This window comes from Asterias amurensis, chromosome 12 (assembly GCF_032118995.1).
Source record: "Asterias amurensis chromosome 12, ASM3211899v1".
In the NCBI taxonomy this organism is placed as follows: domain Eukaryota; kingdom Metazoa; phylum Echinodermata; class Asteroidea; order Forcipulatida; family Asteriidae; genus Asterias; species Asterias amurensis.
This window is the reverse complement of record NC_092659.1, coordinates 5,498,815-5,518,474: the sequence shown is the minus strand read 5'-3', so window position 1 is coordinate 5,518,474 and position 19,660 is coordinate 5,498,815. Positions and strand designations below refer to the sequence as shown.

Below are 19,660 nucleotides of genomic sequence, written 5' to 3'. Positions count from 1 at the left end.
CGCTCGCCATTAGCGTATTGTTCTATAGCTTCGAAAAGTTGATAGCTCTATGCGAAAACCTACCCCAGCAGTTATCTTTACCTTATGTCGGCTGTTGCTGCGTCAAACTATGCTCGTATGTAATTATAGTGTACACGTGTGGATTGGATGATAAAATTAACAATAACATGCATTTATATGAAGAATCTGATGCAACGTAAATAAAGGTACATAATGGCAGCATCCTGTCAAATGCTTCAAGGCTGGTATCGCGAACTTCGAAGTGTGACGTCAGGGGTGCTTTGTTGGGTCGTAACCAATAACTGTTTCAGTCGTGGTCAGTAATTAACTACTTGCCGATCGAAACAGTTATCGGCTACAACTGCCAAAATACACTCCAGATGTTCAAACTAGGGCCATCTTGATAGGACATCATGGGAAAGTGTCAACTTTTTTGTATGGTCACCTCGCAGCGTAAACAACATTTTTGGGTGGGTTCGATTAGCTTCCCCGGGTCGACACCGGTCTGCTGCCCCCCTGTTCGAATAACTTTGACGTCATTGCAGGGGGCTCACTCGGGTCAGCCCCAAGTGCCCTACTTGAAGAACGGGTCACTTGGGGCTGGCCCAAGGTGCACGACGAGAGGGCGAGAGGGCGAGTGTGATCGTTCGATAAGCTCCTGCAGGAGAAACACATTTCCAAAAAGTGGTTTACAAAATCAATCTTTTTGAAAATCAGCATACGGGCAATTGTGGACCATTAGTTGTTGAAATAATAGAATTTAAAAACATTCATCAGCCTCACGAAACAAAATATCGTTTTATGTCTCCCAAAACACATGAGAAGAAATTGCTGCTCTGCGTACCGCGAAATGAACTTTCAAAGGGTGCGTTAGATTAGATTCCCCGTGTCGACCCAGCGGTGCTCATTTGGGCGAGCCCCTGACAAGAGCTAATCGAAATATCTCACTCAACCTCTCGTCATGCACCATTGGCCAGCCCCAAGTGACCCGTTCTTTAAGTAGGGCACTTGGGGCTGACCCGGGTGAGCCCCTGGTATGACGTCAAAGTTATTCGAACGTAGGGGGGGGGGGGGGGGGGGGCAGCAGACCGGCGTCGACCCGGGGAAGCTAATCGAACGCACCCAAAATGTTGTTTTACGCTGCGAGGTGACCATACAAAAAAGTTGACACTTTCCCATGATGTCCTATCAAGATGGCCCTAATTTGAACATCTGAAGTGTATTTTGGCAGTTGTAGCCGATAACTGTTTCGATCGGCAAGTAATTAATTACTGACAACGACCGAAACAGTTATTGGTTACGACCCAACAAAGCACCCCTGACGTCACAAGTTCGCGATACCAGCCTTGAAGCATTTGACAGGATGCTGCCATTATGTGCCTTTTACATTGCATCAGATTCTTCATATAAATGCATGTTATTGTTAATTTTATCATCCAATCCACACGTGTACACGATGATTACATACGAGCATAGTTTAACGCAGCAACAGCCGACATAAGGTAAAGTTAACTGCTGGGGTAGGTTTTCGCATAGATCTATCAAATTTTCGAAATCTTAAGCAATAGAACAATAAGCTAATCGCGAGCGTTACCAATAACTGTTTCTGTTTAGTGATAACACAATGGCAAGTTCAGCCCAAAGCAGTTGCTGTATGTAACGATCGCTAAAACGCACTTCTGGTATATGTAGGTGACATAGTCGTTCAGCACTTCAAAGCAGACCAAATGATAACGCAGAATTTTAAATGATAATGACAAGTATTTTGTTTTACAGAACCATGCAAAGATGTCATTGGATACAACATAATTATAGCGCATGAATGTCCATTATAATGAAATTGGTACGTGTGTAGAACGTCATGCGAAAACAGCCCGATATCAAAATTCGTATCGCAGTCGCATTTGCAGTAAGTGCAAACCGAGCTTTACCGAAAAGCACTAAAGAAGGGTGTTAAAAATGATTGTTTTGTACACGATTACAATTGGTTGAATATGGTGTGACCTGAACGTCCTTATTGTTTGATTTTTTTGTATTGTTATGACTTATGGCAAAGATAAGTTGTTGCCCTTTTTCGTTCAAGTCTTTAAAGGAACACGTTGCCTTGTTGGATCGGTCGAGTTGGTCGATGAAAAGCGTTCGTAACCGTTTGTTATAAAATGCATAGGATAAAAAAGATGTTTTAAAAGTAGAATACAATGATCCACACAAGTATCACTCAAAATTATACGGTTTTCCTTTTTCGTCGCCAACTGTCACGGTCGGCCATTTTTGGGAGTCAAAATTATTACTCCCATAAATGGCCGACCGTGTGAGTGGACGAGGTAAACAGAAAACCACGCACTTTCGAGGCATATTTGTGAAGATCATTGTATTTTACTTTTACAACATCTTTCTAACCATATGCATTTTATAACAAACGGTTACAGAACGCTTTTCAATAACCAACTCGACCGATCCAAGACAACGTGTTCCTTTAAAGATGACACTATTGGTATTAGTTGTCAAAGACCAGTCTTTTCACTTGGTGTATCTTAACCGTATGCATAAAAACAACAAACCTGTGAAAGTTTGAGAAAGAAAACATTACCCTTGTCACACGGAGTTGTGTGTAATGCTTGATTTCAGTTCTAACTTTGAGAATTACTTCTTTCTCGAAAACTACTTTACTTCAGAGGGAGCCATTAGGTTAGGTTTTATGCTAATAATTATTTTGAGTAATTACCAATAGTGTCCAAAGCTTTCAGTGGGGCATTCCATAATCATGAAGACCAAAATTAATCTGCGATCATGGTGCCAGCAAAGTCAGCGGTTAGCATGTGACGCAGTATCAACAAGTATCTCTTTTTGTAACTGCATAGTATAGACCATGTGAACTTTGTTTACAATAAGTGTGACCTTGTACATTCTTTCAGCATTCTGGCAGGCACAATGTTACACAGGTCCTATGGGAAAGTCGTCATTGTGTGTAATAATATCCACACAAATCAAAGAATTGTGAAAGTAAAAGCTGGACAAGTTTTGAGATGTGCCCCCCTTTCATCATAAATTATCAAAAGTTGGTAAGAATTAGGCAGTGCAATCTCAACAAAATATAAGGTTTTATCATTTCTTCCATTGGGCTGTGTACAATTCCTGCCTGTAGGAACTCCAGGCTCTGTGGCTCTTTTGTAAACATGTTATGTCACAGGTCACATCGTCTATACTTGCCTGGAGTATACCCATTACACTTGCGGGAAAACCCCGTAACCATTTCAAGGCATTGTTATGAAAGTAATCGTTCATAAGTCGTTACTTGACTACTTTAAAATTATTATGATTTATCAATACATCTGGCAAGGACAACATACACACTAAGTGACGCAGTATCATTGAGCAAGATACTTTACTATGATTTTTTTCTAGGCCAATTTCGGAAAAAGAGCAGCCAATTTAACCATCAAGCTCTTCTATTTCGCGTGCAATCAAATGCTTATGAAAAAGGGCCATTCGATTCCGTTTTATGATTAGTCAAATATAATGTTTCGTCATTCGATTTAACAAAATAATCATTCAATTTAACAATTCACCAAAGCAGCATTCAAAATCGCAGTCGCTCCTTGAGGCGTGTGTGTCTCGTAAAAGAATGACGATACACTAAATTAAACATAGTGCTAAAGGAATTTGACTCGACTCAAAAACGAAATTGAATGGCCGAATTCTGAATTTGAAACGCAGTAACAACTAGAGAGGCAACACAGCTTCAATTCGAACGCATGAAAATGAAATTGACTGCTCATTTGCCGAATATGACCGAGAAAACCTATAATTGCTTCTCTTCACCCAGGGGAATAAATGGGTACCTGCGGGGGTAGAGGTTGATATTGTGTATGAAAAGCCACAAGCGCCCTACAGGCAGCTCAGGGCTGTATACTCCCTAGGGAGCTGAGAAACATTAAAAAAGGGATGTTATTGGCCCTATGACCAGGGCACTAATGTAAAGCGCATTGATACGGTTATTGTGAAATGCGCTATATAAGAATGGACCCTTCCCATGAAATATGCTAATTACAGTCACGCATGCGTACAGACCCTGTGGGTTGGCAAACGCCATAGAGTTGTGCACTAAGCAGACGCAATCAATCAAATCGTCAATCAAATGGCGAAGACAACAGTGCCCAATTTCATAGAGCTGCTTAAAAAAAACGAAAAACAGCTAAGTATAAATAACAAAATTATGCTTATAGCAGTTAGGTTGACAGCCAAACTACCATATCGCGTGTACAATGTTGGACTGGCATCCTCATTTCTGTTCAGCAGAAAATTGTTGAGCAATATTTTCTGCTTAAAGGGAAGGTACACGTTTGGTAATTACTCTGTTCAGCAGAAAATTGTTAAGCAATATTTTCTGCTAAAAGGGAAGGTACACGTTTGGTAATTACTCAAAACAAATATTAACTTAAAAACTGACTTGGTAACGAGCATTGGAGAGCTGTTGAGATTATAAAACATTGTGGGAAACGACTCTCTATGAAGTAATGTAGTTTTTGAGGAAGAGCTAATTTCCCACTAAAATAATAAAAGACTTCTAGCTAGGTCTTTTGTTCCTATTTGAAGGCACACAAATTCGTCCAACAATGGTGTTTTTTTCGTTCATCATTTTCTCGCAACTAACTTCGATGACCGATTGAGCCCAAATTTCCACAGGCTTGTTATTTTATGCACATGATGGGATACACCAAGTGAGAAGACTGGGCCCAATTTCATGGCTTTGCTTACCTTAAGCACAGAATCGGCGCTTACGGAAGCAGGGAATTATGTGCTTACGGCAAGCGTATTTCACGGGTTAGCGGCGAATTTGGGCTTATTCGCGTGCGTACTCCACGTTACTAGGCATTCTACGCTTACAAGGCTAGCGCAGAAATTCGGCGCTTGCAAGTAAGCAGGGAATCGTGATCGTAAGCGCAGAATTCGGCGGTAAACAGAGCCATGAAATTGGGCCCTGGTCTTTGACAATAACCACACGTGTACCTTCCCTTTAAGCAATGTAATTTTGATTTGTACACAAATTTAACGAAATCTAGAATGGTTACAGTCACGTGTAACGGTTATTATAAACAGTTTGTGGTTAACCCTTTGGTGCACATGGCGGTTACTAGCGACCAGCAAAAACACATCAAATTGGACTTTTATAAACAATCATAACTTAAAAACTACAACCCCCATAAATACGACCCCCACCCCCTCATTCGATTGTTTAGAGCGATTGTTGAGCTTTCGTTTGGTGTGATGTTCAACAGGGGGTGCAGTTGAACAAATATGAGAAAAACACCCCCACTAAAGGGTTAAACAGCAATCGTTCCTACCAACAGCCTATCTGAGGAATGAGAAATGTAACCAGGTTCGTATTGGTCCAAGACATCACTGTCTCATTCTCGTATACAAAACAAAATGTGATAACCCGACAGAGGGCGCGCTTTTCTTCTTAAATTCATAACGAATGATCGAACCAAGAATAGACTTGCGAAAAGCTAGCTGGCGGTACGGCGTGCTTCCCATGGTAGCGAGAATAGACTTGCGCAAAGCTAGCGGGCGATACGGCGTGCTGCCCATCCCCCATGGTAGCGAGAATAGACTTGCGCAAAGCTAGCTGGCGATACGGCGTGCTGCCCATGGTAGCGAGAATAAACTTGCGCAAAGCTAGCTGGCGGTACGGCGTAGCTGCCCATGGTAGCGAGTCTTGGAAATAATCCATGGGAAGGTCGTGGAACTAAGACTATAACCAGGGCCCAATCACAAAACATGTAAGCAGCCGTTTTGCACTTACGGGTCGTCCCTTAGCAGCATTTCTATTTCATAAAGGTGTTTACCGTAATCATGGGTAAATCTTAATTAATATTTTTATCTATCTGTTTGTTGTTAAATAATTTTAAGCGTTTTTGTCTGTACTGTTTGAATCATGGCCAGTTTTAATTTCCCCAGTGTGGGATAATAAAGTTCTTATCTTATCTTATCTTATCTTATCTTAAATGCTGGCTAACCCGCGGTAACCTCACGAGTGACGTAATGCAATTGCCAGTCAATGGTGAACGTACATATTTTATGTGCGCCTAGAAAAGTTCTGCTAACTTGAGAAATCATGGTGAAACACGTTTATGCTTTTACGCACAGTTTCTGCTACAGTACGTAGCCCTATATGACTCTTTCACTGTGCTGTATAGACGATGTGACCTATGCTTACATTCAAAACGCCCCCTGTTGACAAAACACTGCATACGTCATGTTTCGCCGGGCAAAAAGGCGCGCAGTCATCATGGTAAGATTGTATACACTTTCTAGCTGGCTGCCAAAACACAAAGGTTTTGCCCGGCGGTAGGTGCGCGAATCATGTTAATGGTTTTCGAGTGACGTCAGAGGTCACATCGTTTATCATACGAAAGTGCAAGGCCACCAGGGCTACTACTGTAAAAGCACAACAACTTGCTTACTGCTGGTAAACAGCTTTATGAAACTGGGTCCAGTTCACGGCCGGGACACACAAGCATTCTTATTGACCTGCTTTGTGGGGCCCTGCTATTGTTGGTCTATTATTCCCCTTACTGGAAAACATTTCAATACTTCAATGCCGTGAAGTTCAAACATAGAGCAATGTCATTGCTCACAAATTTATTTTGTTTTACCCATTACAATATAGCCATGGCTTTTCATGCATACGCATACAATTAAAGTATACCTTTCTAAGAATACCTTTCAATAAACCTGCCACATTATGGTGATCCGGGCAGTTTGGAAAGGCAGCTGCTACACTATGGAACTCTCTGCCCACATCCCTAAGAGACATAACAGAACTGAAAAGGGAGCGCACTGAAAACTAGAATTTTTAAACTGAAAATGTTCACTGAACGGTTAATCGATTTTAATTGTTAATAATCAATGTATTTTTAGCCTCTGTTAATGATTGCAAACTTTTTGTAGTTTAGATTTTATACCAAATTGCATTATTAATTTTTTTTGGTATACCTTAGGAATTCAAATTGTTTAGTTTGTTTATTGTTTTTAAGAATGTTACTCCCATTGTTAGAATTCAATTTCTTATTTTTTATTTCGTCCATAATGCCATGTTCAGCGCCCTATAGAGCATGTCTACACGAATAGGGCGCTATATAAGTTTTTTTTTATTTTTTATTATGCAGTCATTCAATAATTAAAATACAATGTTTATAGACCTGGACCCAATTTCATAGAGCTGCCTAAGCATAAAATATTGCTTAACATTTCTGCTAAGCACAACTAAGCAGGATACCAGTCACATTTTGTTCACAATAAAATGTTATTTTAGATGATAACCTCATTCTAGCCAGCATAATTTTGTTATAATCTTAGCAGCTCTTTGAAATTTTGCCCTGAACATGTTGAGCCTCAAGCGGGAAAAATAAGGACCTTGTCAAACAATGTAAGCTTAATACAAAATGTCAACATTTCTCAATGATGTAGTAAAAAAAAATTTGTTTACTGCAGCTATACCCATACATGTGTTTTTCCGTTGGGATATGATCGAACCTGTCTATGGAGAGTTTTTAACACATTGTTAAGAATAGTCGGTTAAACTGTTTTTTTTTTTCTCACGTAGAAGTCTGGACTAAAATTATTTCGTATCTTTATGCGCATTTTTAACCCGTCACCATACAAATATATAAAATTACGTAAAGATAATAGTAAAATACATTGTACAAAATCTTGCGCTAAAAAGGTTTTGGGAGCATTGATTTCCATTTAAAAAAAAAACATGGCATAGTGTATTTTAAAACAATTAGCGGAAAAACGATCGCACGATGAAAATCAAACCAAAACACCTCTATAAAAATTAACACAGATAAAACTTTAGTTGTTTGTGTTTGTACGCCTGCTAACTTTTAAAGAAATGTCCCTGTTGTTAAAGGCACTCAGTACTTTCTCGAGTAATTTGCCTGTGATATTTTGTTCACAGGACTCGAGAAAGTTCTGATGAGTATAAAGTGCTAACACACATCAGTGTATGGGTAAAAAAATTAATATCCTCTACAACGTGTTCAAAACTAAGTTTTGCTCGAAGGTTCGCATAGTGAGTGTGGGTAAATAGGAAGAAACTATAAAAAATAGTAAACTTGTGGGTACAACACAATCACATGGTTGTACCCGCAAATTTACTATTTATTTATAGTTTCTTTTTACGAAAATGTCAAGTCGTGAAATTTGCTGAATTCCATTTCAAGTGTTTTCAATGAATAAGAAAATCGAGTCATATGATTATAAATAGATTTTGATTTAGTAAAAAAAACAATCATTTTGAATACCCTTATCCAGCGCTTTTCTGACAGATTTGCAAAAAGCCCCGTTACGTAATCACTCTCAAAACGTCATAGTTGGGAGCTCCAATTCGTAAAGCCGCTTTGTTGCAGCGTGGAGGTATAACAAAGCAAACTCCCACAAATGACGTCAACGGCATTTTCCTTTGACGCGCGCTCTCAACGGCAGAAGTGTTTTTAGTTTTTCAAAACCTTTAGGTTGGGGCCAGATTTTTTAATCGATTATTACGAACAATTCAGAAGTGTACACATAATATCAAAATTACATTAAAATGGTCAACAAGTGCATTACAAACAAGTTAAAATACCATTTCCGTTAAAAACATTCCGCTCAGGTAGCTGTCTCGGTCCGTCACAGGCACAAGAAAATCTGCTCACATTACTCCTGTGCTTACGAAGCTGCATGCATTGGCTCCTCGCAGTCAAGTTTAAAATTATTTGTAAATAATGTGTATCTGAGTTGTTAATATCTTAACGGTATTTGACCTCGGGTCTTGTTGATCTTTTTCACACAAGTTCCTCAACAACTCCCAACTTTCATGTGATATTGCCTGAACAAAAACTGTCTTATGCACAATGGAAAATAGGGCTTTTTCCTCTTATTGCCCTTAATTTTTTTTTTTTCATAAGTACCTTTTTATGCTGATATAAATCATCTTTGAACATCTTAAAATACCTCTTTAAGTTTTTTGTGCAGCTTAGTGTCTAAGAGCATTTCTCAAAATTAGATTAGGCGCTATATAAAAAAAATTAATGTATTATTGTTATTTTATTATTATTTTATATTAAAAAACGAAACAATATTACTCCCATATGCTGTATAACTACCTAATTCAAACCTATCAGGGTGTGGCCAATTGGAGAACAGTTAAAGGATTTGGGTACTTTTGTAACACAAAAAAAACAATGTCCACAGATTTTCATTAAAGGCAGTGGACAATTTGGTAATTGTCAAAGACTAGCCTTCACAGTTGGTGTATCTCAACTTAAGCATAAAATAACAAACCTGTGAAAATTTGTGCTCAATCGGTCATCGAAGTTGTAATATAATATTGAAAGAAAAATAACCCTTGTCACACGAAGTTGTGTGCGTTAAGATGGTTGATTTCGAGACCTCAAATTCTAAACTTGAGGTCTCGAAATCAAATTCGTGGAAAATTACTTCTTTCTCGAAAACTATGGCACTTAAGAGGGAACCGTTTCTTACAATGTTTTATACCATCAACCTCTCCCATTACTCGTCAACAAGAAAGGTTTTATGCCAATAACTATTTTGAGTAATTACCAAATTCGTCTCAGTTTTAGCATGTAAAACGTATTTACCAGTTGAGGTATTTTATCATAACTGGTTACTTTTAGTACGTTTTATAATTTTAAACTCACTGAAACAAACAATATGTTCGTGACTTGTTGAACTCATTTCTCAAAAACTACAGCACCTCAGCAAGTAATATTTTAAGGGAAGCTTTCTGCCATCATTATCTTTAAACCGTATAGAGTAAAGCTGTGGACCCTTGTGTTTTGTCTATACCAAAATAATGTCTTTAATTTTTAAAACGATTAACCAAACAACGACCACACGATGATAATCACACCAAAAACACATAGGCCCCATACACCCGTTATCAAACACGCCCATACACACGTTGTTAAACACGCCCATACACACGTTATTAAAAACGAAACAACTATCCTTTAAAACCATCTGGTCCCAATTTCATAAAGCCTGTAGAAGTAAAAGCTTGCTAAGTACAGACAGATCTTAGCAGCCGGGGTTACGAGCCAAAAAGTCCATCAAGCTTACATTGTTGTGACTGGTACCCCACCCAAGTATTTGCGTAGCATATCAATTTGCTAAGCAGTAATTTCTGCTAAACAGATTTATGAAATTGGGTCCATGAAGGCGGTAGGGACACATTGGAGAACAGTTAAGCCAACATCCCGATAATGGTAGACAAAGCACAGCCTGCCACAGCGAGTGACAACATCGGGTATCTTCCATTGTAGGAAGCAGAATTCGGAGTGGTGGCAGGTTTAATAGGAACATTGGACCCGATATCATCTTGGTGCCAGTCACCGCCACATCGAGGGAAATTACGTGGAACTGGTGGTAGGTCTTTATCCGAACCAACTTGAATAACCATCGTCATGCCAGCCTGAGAAACAAAGCACCAACTTTCTTTAAAGTTTTATAAAATACATGAAATTACAGACCAGATAAGCTTGCTTGTAGGCTGCCATCGCTCACGTAAAAAAAATGGATTGCACATGTCGTTGACCACCATCTTTGATGTAAAACAAAAGAAAAGTACACGCGTGTTACTGGTGTTTTTTTCTTTTTAGTAGTTCATAGCCTGAACATCTGACGTCACACATCGCGAGGCCAGTGATTTATGCCAGATACCTACCTTGAGCGTACGTCAGGATCTGTACAAATGTACCTTTGACCTTCGCAGTCAATCATACGTAAACGTATATTATGAACAGCATTAAATGCGTACATGTTCATACATGCATTATGCACACCACGCGCTTGCAGACGGCAGAAAGCTCAGCATGCAGCTGACAAACATCACCTCGGGCCAATCAAAAACAGATAATATGGAAAGCTTACGTCACTGAACATTATCCATAGAAATCATATATTCCATCCAATGAAATCGTTGGACCCTTAAGACAAGTGCCTGACTACCAGTATAATTATCATTATATGTACGTACCGTGAAGTGGAATGATACATGACAATGAAACAGCCACCATCCTGGGTTATCTGCCACGAAACGTACAATGACGTACCCACCAGATAGCGGGGCGACTGTGTCTTTGTGGGGTACATTATGAGTGCGGCGAGTGATGTTACCTGAAAAAAAGAAAAGATATCCGAGTCAACTCCACCTTTAGTTAGTTTTGTACAGTTACAGGACGTGGACAGAAATAAGTCTCTCAAATGAAAATCAGATTTAATACATAATATGCAAATCGTTAAAAACATGCAATCCCATGCTTTATAAATTGTCGTATATTAATATGTTATGTACGACTAGGCATGACCAAGTATGCGTTGGTTGGACGACATCAGAGAATTTGGAATCATCACATGGATGCGACAAGCTCAAGAAAGACCAAAAGGGAATGGTGATGAAGAGGCCTTCCTTCTGCAGTGAAGTGACATAGGCTAGATTGATAGATATGTTTAAAGACCCATGAACAATAGTTGGTCAAAGTCTTAGAACTGTACTCGGGCAGGATAGTGTTTTTTGCTAAGGGTACTCCACACAAAACTTGGCTACATCTGATTTTGAATATCTAGGTTCACTGCACATGTTTTAAAAAAAGCTTTGTATGTCGTACAATTACGATTGGTGACACTTTTTGTGTACATAACAAACAAAAAAATCATAATATATTATAGCATATTGGGACTGAAAGATGTGTAAACTATAAATTAAAATTATAAATTAAAGATACATTTTATCTAGACATTTGCATTTTTGACATGAATTCTAATCTTGTCTTTTTGTTGGTGAATTTACATTATTTTTTACAATTTTCCCTTGTACATTTTAAATACTGCTGGACTTTGAATTGTTGTTATTTTTTTTATAAATTGTGTGCAGTTTTAATGTTTTGTAATTCTACTGTGTTTTGGTGTATATGTAAAGATTGAGAGCCGACGTCATGAAATTTCCAGCTTTTGATTTAATAAAGTTGTATCAGATCTAATCTAATATAACTATGGTGGGTGGATACCTGCTTTATCTAGTCGCTTGACCTCCTCAAGTGTCGTCTCCTCTCCCAGCGTGTCTTGGGCCACTACTTGGAATCTATAGCCGTGAATGTGCATCGCATGAGCATTCTCGAAATTACCCTGGTCAACAAGTACTATTTCAACAACCTAGAAAAAAGGAGAGAATCGTAGTTATAACATTCGGTTGAATCCCGTTAGGTTTGGAGATGACAAGAAAAAACAAATCACGTAATCACGGGAAGCAATTTTCCCGCTCGGTTGCGGCAGAACCAACAGGAGGCGCTGTTTGCAAGGGATTTGGTCATGAAAGAGATAAGAATAATGCATCGGTGTCGTGTGCTGTCAAAGTAGACATCAATTTGCTTTCGCGGTTTTGGTAAATTAATAAGCAACATTTGATCAGATTTCATGTCAAAATTCCGTAACTTACTCGAATGTACTAAAATATTGAGTCGTGAATGCGTTAGTTCACGCATCAACAATTTCATGACTTATTAATATCTAATAATAATAATATTAATAAAAGTGGCTTCTTTATAGTGCTCATACCCGTCACCCATCAGTGACACAACAAGATGCTTCAACATTTCAGTATTTTCCTGCAATAATTAGCCATATGCAGTTAATCCAGCCAGGAACACCGGGGCGGACCCATCTCGTTTCGATGAGTACACTGGGTTCTTTCATACGTGCGTTAACACAACACACGGAACCAACGGCTTTACGTCCCATCCGAAGGAAGAAGCATCTTGTTCGTGGTTAAAGTGTCTCGCTAATCGGACACAAGTGTCAAGATTGTGACTCGAACCCACACTCTGATGATCAAACACCAGCGCTTTAGTCCGGTGCTCTTAACCGCTAGGCCATGACACGCCATGTGAATTGATTGATCATCAATTTCATGACTTATCGACAATTATTGAACATTACCTTCCCAAGCTCGACATGAAGAACCTGTGTACATACACAGTGCTCATTCTTACAGCGTTCCTGATGATACGCCAACACACTCTCCGTGCTGCACATTTCAAAATCAGACAAATCTTGGTACTGCGTGAGAAGCGGCGATGATGGATACTTAAACGAAACGCGATTTATCTGCGGTGATGGGACTCCTTTATAGGTTGAAAGATCACCTTTGACCCCGAATGCTGGATTGTACACGGGATGGTTGTAGTCGTTATTGTTGATCAGTTCAAGTTCAAGCACCATGTAATGAGTTTCATCTGCCTCTGGAACAGGAACTTGCTCAGTGCCGTTCACTTGACAAGAAAACACAAATGGGTTGGTGTAAAGATACAACTTTAATCATTTACATGTGATTGTTTTGCAAAAAGCATTACAACGGTCGTGAAAACGAAATCGAAGAAGGCAAAAATCAACTAAAGGGATTTGGTTGTTTTTCGCAATGAAAACTTTACTGTGATGTGCATACTCTGGTTAACAGTCTTAAAAGAACGTTTGAGCAATGGTCAACTATAAACTAACATACTTGCAGACTTGTGTCTTGCAGTTCTTGTAAGTGCTGGGCTCTCGTGGTAAATTATAAAGCTCCCAATATAACCACCTACCTGCCTCAAACCACCCACTGGACAAATATATCATTTTTTATCCCCCAAAATTTCAATGTAAGAAGATTACCGCACGTGGCTTCTTACATTGAGATTCCATTAGGGATTATTTTTCTTGTGTGGACATCGCGCCGGAGTTTCGACACAACTTTCTTTTGAAATAACATTTTCTCGGGTTACTTTTATTGTATCATGACAACTACATTATAATGATTAAACAAATCCAACGGTTCTAAAAACTAAAGGTGTACAAAGCGTTAAAGATGTCTTGTTAAGATGGAACCTCCATGGTGCAGTTGATACTATAATGTACACCATTCTAAATAAAATAAAAATAGACGGGGTAGGCCTCGGAAGAGGTGGGAAAACGACATCATCATGAACAGCACCTTCTATACCTGGAACATCGAAGAGCGCAAGATAGGCAAGAGTGGAAAAAGAAAGATTCGTTGAGCCAACGTCCTGCGGGATACGGTGCAAGATTGATTGATTGATTGATTGATTGATTGATTGATTGATTGATTGATTGATTGACTGATTGATTCTAGATACTTACTAGACTTGACTCAAGTCCCAATCCAATGCGATCGCCAGAAACCTATTGTTCAGTGATATATTTGTTTTGACGGCGAGCGAGTGATGCTATACGAGTTGTTTGCTGCGAGACTTGAATCAAGTCTAGATGCTTACCTGCTGCGCTTAAGTCGATGATATTCTTTACATACTCAGAGCTCTTCCTATTGAAAGGATTCACGATGACTTCTGATGGATAAGGCTGTTCTACTTCCGGTGGGTCGGGTTGGTCCGCTGCCCCCTCATAGACGAGAAGAGCCAGTTCCTCAAACCCGTGGCAGTCACGCCCTTTAATCCGCATCCAGTACTTTCCGATCTCGGCACTGGCGTCTAAGATAAAGTCAAATCTTTCCCCGGTTGACATACCGTACGCCCCGGCTTCCACCGGTTGAAGGGGAGCTCCATCGCTGGCGATGATGGTCAGATTGTGATGGTCGATGGACACCTCCACTAAGCAGTCCATCAAGTTATTACTGATGGTGCGGAATCTGTATCTCTTGCCCCTCTGGACGTGGAAGACCTCTCGGGGCGTAAAGACGCTCTGGTTGGAAGACTCGTCAATGAATTCGCGGTATCTACCTTTAAATAAATAAATCATCATAATAATTTAGTAATCTATCATGAAACAGCATTTATGAGGCGCACTTTACTGTAAACAATTAAAGGTGCCGTTCTGGAAGAAGTTTTAGTTGAAGTTAAAGTATTGTCAAAATTGTTTGGAAAGCAAGCGTGAACAAGTGTTTTTAAAGTTTCTGCCGGAGTATTGTGATGGGTTGTGCATTTGTCTGAGGTCTTCCGGAAGTGAATTCCAAAGTCCTGGTGCTATGAAAATAAAGTGCCCTTATTGGTTTATACTGCGCCCATTCCATAAAACGAACACAAGTGCACAACAAAATAATTACATACATTGATTAAGAAGTTAACAACTGGTGAAAATTAGGGAAATACCACACTCCCACTAAAAACAAATAAATAAATAAAACATGAAGACACAAAACCCCTACAGGATTTTCCAAACGGTAGTTAATTTAAATGCATTTTTATTTATGCAAGTCGCCAGACACACAAGGCCTGAAGGACCCTTCAAGGTGTGGGCACTTTTTTTTCAGGGGCCGCAGCCACCTTCCTGAGGCTGGGACTGGGTTACCCCCCCCCCCCCCCCCCTTTACAGTCGCTACGGATTTAGGCTTGGGTATTATCCATCTGGCTGGTACAGCAGAAAGCACTACCCAGTTAATCGAGGCAATCTAAGGGTCTTGCCACGACAGGGACTCGAACCCACACTCTGCTGCTCAAACACCAGTGCTCGAGTCCGGTGCTCATAACCGGCCAAGACACGCAATTACCTTTTCCATTGATCAACATAGAATCTGGCGCCAGCTCTAGGTCCCCATAGACAATCCTGGTGAATCTATCAATCATCAATTGATTGACCCAATCCTGCATTATTATGACATGTTCTTGCAAATCATAATCGTACAGCTGGCTGTGTATTTCGGCAGGAGCGGCTTGCCGTATGATGAGAGATCCCACGGCACCATTGGACCGGGCGATCCCGTGTGCGTGCCAGAAATGGGTGCCGACCGTTTCGGCTTGGAAACGGTAGGTGAAGCTCGAGCGATAGGGTATGGGACATTGTGTGACTAGCGGAACACCGTCCATGTAGGGTGTTCCTCGTTGGTGAATGCCGTGCCAGTGAATGGCGATACTTTCTTCGTCGATCATTTCATTGTTGACTTTGACCTCGATGGTGTCAAACTCACAAACCTGCAATTCAATACAAAGTTATTTGTGTAACCTTTAACCTGTGACCCGGGTGGAGGACCAGCTTGTCAATCATCTAATGGCTAATAATGCGCTATTTCTTTAAAGTGACCCGGTGATCTGAAGCCAAATTCTTCGACACCCTTGATATCCAGCACCCCCCCCCCCCCGAACGCTGTTCGAACTAGGGAACGAGAGATGGGGTGGATTTCAGAAAGAGTTATAGTAGTCTTATCTCAAGTTAGGACAATTACTCGTCTTAACTTAGGACAATTTAGTCTTTTGTTTTAGATATACCGCGCAAGTGTTTAGCACCGCGCGACATTGCTGCGGTGTCTTCAGTACCTAGATTTTGCACAAAGACACAGCAGTTGTTAAATTTTGTTTTGTCGCATTGGTATGCCCTAGGACTAGTCCCAAGTTGGGACTAGTCCAAAGTTAGGACTAGGACTAGTCCTAACTCTTTGTGAAATCGACCCGTGGATTTTTACCGACCTACGGAAGCGTGCCTTCACAAGGAGTTGGGACAAGTCTTATCTCGAGTTAGGACCAGTTACTCGTCCTAACTTTGGACTATCCATGCAATTTGTATATCTCCTAGGACTAGTCCTAAGTTGGGACTAGTCCTAAACTCTTTGTGAAATCGACCCCGGGTCACGCTCAGAGGCTTTTATGTTCTATTTAGCACTACCTCATACAAATACAGACCTACAAGATCTAAACCCTGTGCAGTGAGGAATTTTGTTGAAAGCAGGGGCCTTTGGTGTCAGGGCTTAAATTAATCTGCTCCCCTGGAAATGTTTCTAAGAACACTGTTTTCCCCTTTAAGGATTGTGTTTGTTTACCCATAAAGTTACGAAATAATAACGGGAAAAAACGTTCGTGTTTTTTAGATTTCCTACTTGAATACTCGGTCCGGGAAACTGCCTGTTGATTGTGACAATTCCACGAGGCACTCCATTAATGGGTATACAGTGCGGTCTAGTGCAGTCGGTCATGTTGTACGGACAGTCGTAACACGATGTAGACATGCTGTAATACCACTCCACAGTAAACTCATAGCGGCAGATCATTGGGTTCGGTGGCCACTCGCATGTTCGGAAACATTCGTGAGCTGTATAAAGAGTTAGGGTTTTCAAAATGTTTGAACATTTCAAAAGTGAACATTTTCAAGGCACTGGGGTGGATTTCACTATGAATCTGAGTTTAGTCTTATCTCGAGTTATGACGAGTTACTCATCCTAGCCTTTGCAATATTTCCTAGGACTAGTCTTAAGTTAGGACTAATCATAACTCTTTGTGAAATCGACCCCTGGAAACTTTGAGTAACTATACTCAAAAACATTTTTTGCTTGAAAAAAATATAAGGTCGAGAAAAATCAGCAGCTACGGACAAACAAACGCCACAACAATCACCTCAGATAACCAAACAAAGACTCAAGCATAATAACACAAAACAATAAAACATCTAAGAAAAACATAATACAACTTAAAGGCACTGGAGACTACTGGTAATTACTCAAATACTTGTTAGCATAAAACCTTACTTGGTGACGAGCTATGGGGAGCTGTTGATAGTATAAAACATTGTGAGAAACGGCTCCCTCTGGGGGAAACGTTGAGAAAGGGGTAATTTCTCACTCAAATTATTAAAAGGCCTGAAGCCCTCTTCAGATTGATAAAAAAAGTGAACGGTTTAAACGAGCAATGAGGGCTGATGATAGTATACAATATTGTGAGAAAATTAAGAGGCGTAGTTTTTTTAGAAACAGGTAATCTCAAATATTAAAACACTTGAAGCCTGCAGCCTTTTTAGGCATCTGGATGCACACGAATATGTGCACCAAATGTGCGTTTTCTCAACGCCGATGACCATACAGTGGACACTATTGGTAACTGACAAAGACCAGTCTTCCCACATTGTGTATCGCATAAAATAACCAACCTGTGAAAATTTAAGCTCAATTGATCTTCGAAGTTGCGAGATATTAATGGAAGAAAAAATAAAACACCCTTGTCACACGCAGTTGTGTGCTTTCATATGCTTGACTTCGAGACCTCAAATTCTTAATTTGAGGTCTCGAAATCAAATTCGTGGAATTCCTTCTTTCTCGAAAACTACGTTACTTCAGAGGGAGCCGTTTCTCACAATGTTTTATATCATCAACAGCTTTCCAATGCTCGTTTCTAAGTAAGTTTTTATGCTAAAAACAGCTCCCCATTACTTTTTACCAATTAAGGTTTTTGCTAATAACTATTTTGAGAAATTATCAATTTTGTCCACTGTCTGTAAGTTAGTACAGATACAAGTGATATAATCGATTCCACCGCACACCTCACCTATTTAAAATCACTCCATGCAAAGTTTAAAATAATTGTTGTTAATTCACTTACCATCGGTGCGACAATCAACTCCAACACGTAGCAGGATGAAGTACATCAACGATGTTTTCAAGATGGTGTCTAGCGCAAAGCGTGAGGACGCCATTTTCGTTGAGAAAACAAAACTATAATGTCCCGCGGCTATAAGTGTGTCACATGAACATTTAGTTTGGAAACCCTCTCTCGCGTTCGCATAGGCCTCAATATTGAGGACACAGAAACTTATTCACTTTACTATGAATAACTCGACGCATGAGAGGGTAACAAATATAACACAATTCGGCGTCATATATCGCAGTCATCCTAGCTGTGGGTAGTTTTTTTTTCTTTTTCTTTGTTTAAGCCCACCTTAAACTGTCCATGACCTGGCCCACATTCCACGAGTAACCTTTAAAAATGCATTGTGATCATGGTTTGTATAGAACGCCGGTTAATAATAATAATAGGTTAACCAGAACTGACTGAAAGTGTTTACAATTTGAGAGATACGGATGATTGTTAAAACATCTGTGCGGCAGGCTGGAAATGAACAAAGTTCGAGTTCATGCAGAGTTGATGACATCTTATATTTTTATAAAATTATTATTTGTATTGACTGTTTATCGTGGAAACTATAACTCTAAACAACCAAACCAAAATAAAAGGTATAAATGAAATTGGCTGCTTATTTGCCGAAATTTACCGAGAAACCTAAAAAAATTAAAAACTTTAGTACAATGAGTGGTTTTGCTTACATTTGGCCTTCTAGGTTTCTGATAACAAACCTTCAAGTACACACAATTTAATGCTTTTATAAACTGCTACCTGTTTGTTTCACCCTTGCACACATCGGTTCAAACTTAAAGGCAGTGGACACTATTGGTAATTACTCAAAATATTTTTTAGCTTAAAACCTTTCTTGGTGACGAGAAATGGGGAGAGGTTGATGGTATAAAACATTGCGAGAAACGGCTCCCTCTGAAGTGCCATAGTTTTTGAGAAAGAAGTAATTTTCCACGAGTTGAGGAATCAATGGCTTCGTGTGGGTTCGAGTCCCGGTCGTGACACTTGTGTCCTTGAGCAATATACTTTACTATAATTGCTCCTCTTCACCCAGGGGTTCAAATGGGTACCTGCGAGGGTAGAGGTTGATATTTGTGAATGAAAGGGCCTTTGGAGCGATATAAATTGTTGCCTCGAGGTTGTATACTCCCAAGGGAGCTGAGAAACATTTAAAAAAAAGATGTTATTGGCCCCATGACCAGGGCATAAATGTAAAGCGCGCTGATACGGTTATTGTGAAATGCGCTATAATAAGA

At 39.8% G+C, this 19,660-nt stretch overlaps 1 protein-coding gene across 1 annotated transcript; it reads right to left on the bottom strand.

Annotated features, from left to right (window-relative positions):
• Positions 1-6,684: 6,684 nt before the first annotated feature.
• Positions 6,685-18,640, bottom strand: LOC139945071 (uncharacterized). The gene is made up of 8 exons (XM_071942325.1): positions 18,375-18,640; positions 16,883-17,094; positions 15,563-15,983; positions 14,334-14,795; positions 13,003-13,334; positions 12,075-12,219; positions 11,045-11,184; positions 6,685-10,480 (listed from the first exon to the last, which is right to left on the bottom strand). The coding sequence occupies exons 1-8, from the start codon at positions 18,466-18,468 to the stop codon at positions 10,253-10,255; spliced, it is 2,034 nt and encodes a 677-aa protein (XP_071798426.1). The 5' UTR covers positions 18,469-18,640; the 3' UTR covers positions 6,685-10,252.
• Positions 18,641-19,660: the final 1,020 nt, after the last annotated feature.

What these genes read in the sequence shown, in the direction of transcription:
- LOC139945071 (XM_071942325.1), bottom strand. Translation starts at nt 18,468, where the DNA reads ATGGCGTCCTCACGCTTTGCGCTAGACACCATCTTGAAAACATCGTTG. An exon ending in AGTTGATTGTCGCACCGATG is followed by an intron (nt 17,095 to 18,374) that starts GTAAGTGAATTA and finishes CTCTTTATACAG; the next exon opens with CTCACGAATGTTTCCGAACA. An exon ending in TATGTTGATCAATGGAAAAG is followed by an intron (nt 14,796 to 15,562) that starts GTAATTGCGTGT and finishes ATTTATTTAAAG; the next exon opens with GTAGATACCGCGAATTCATT.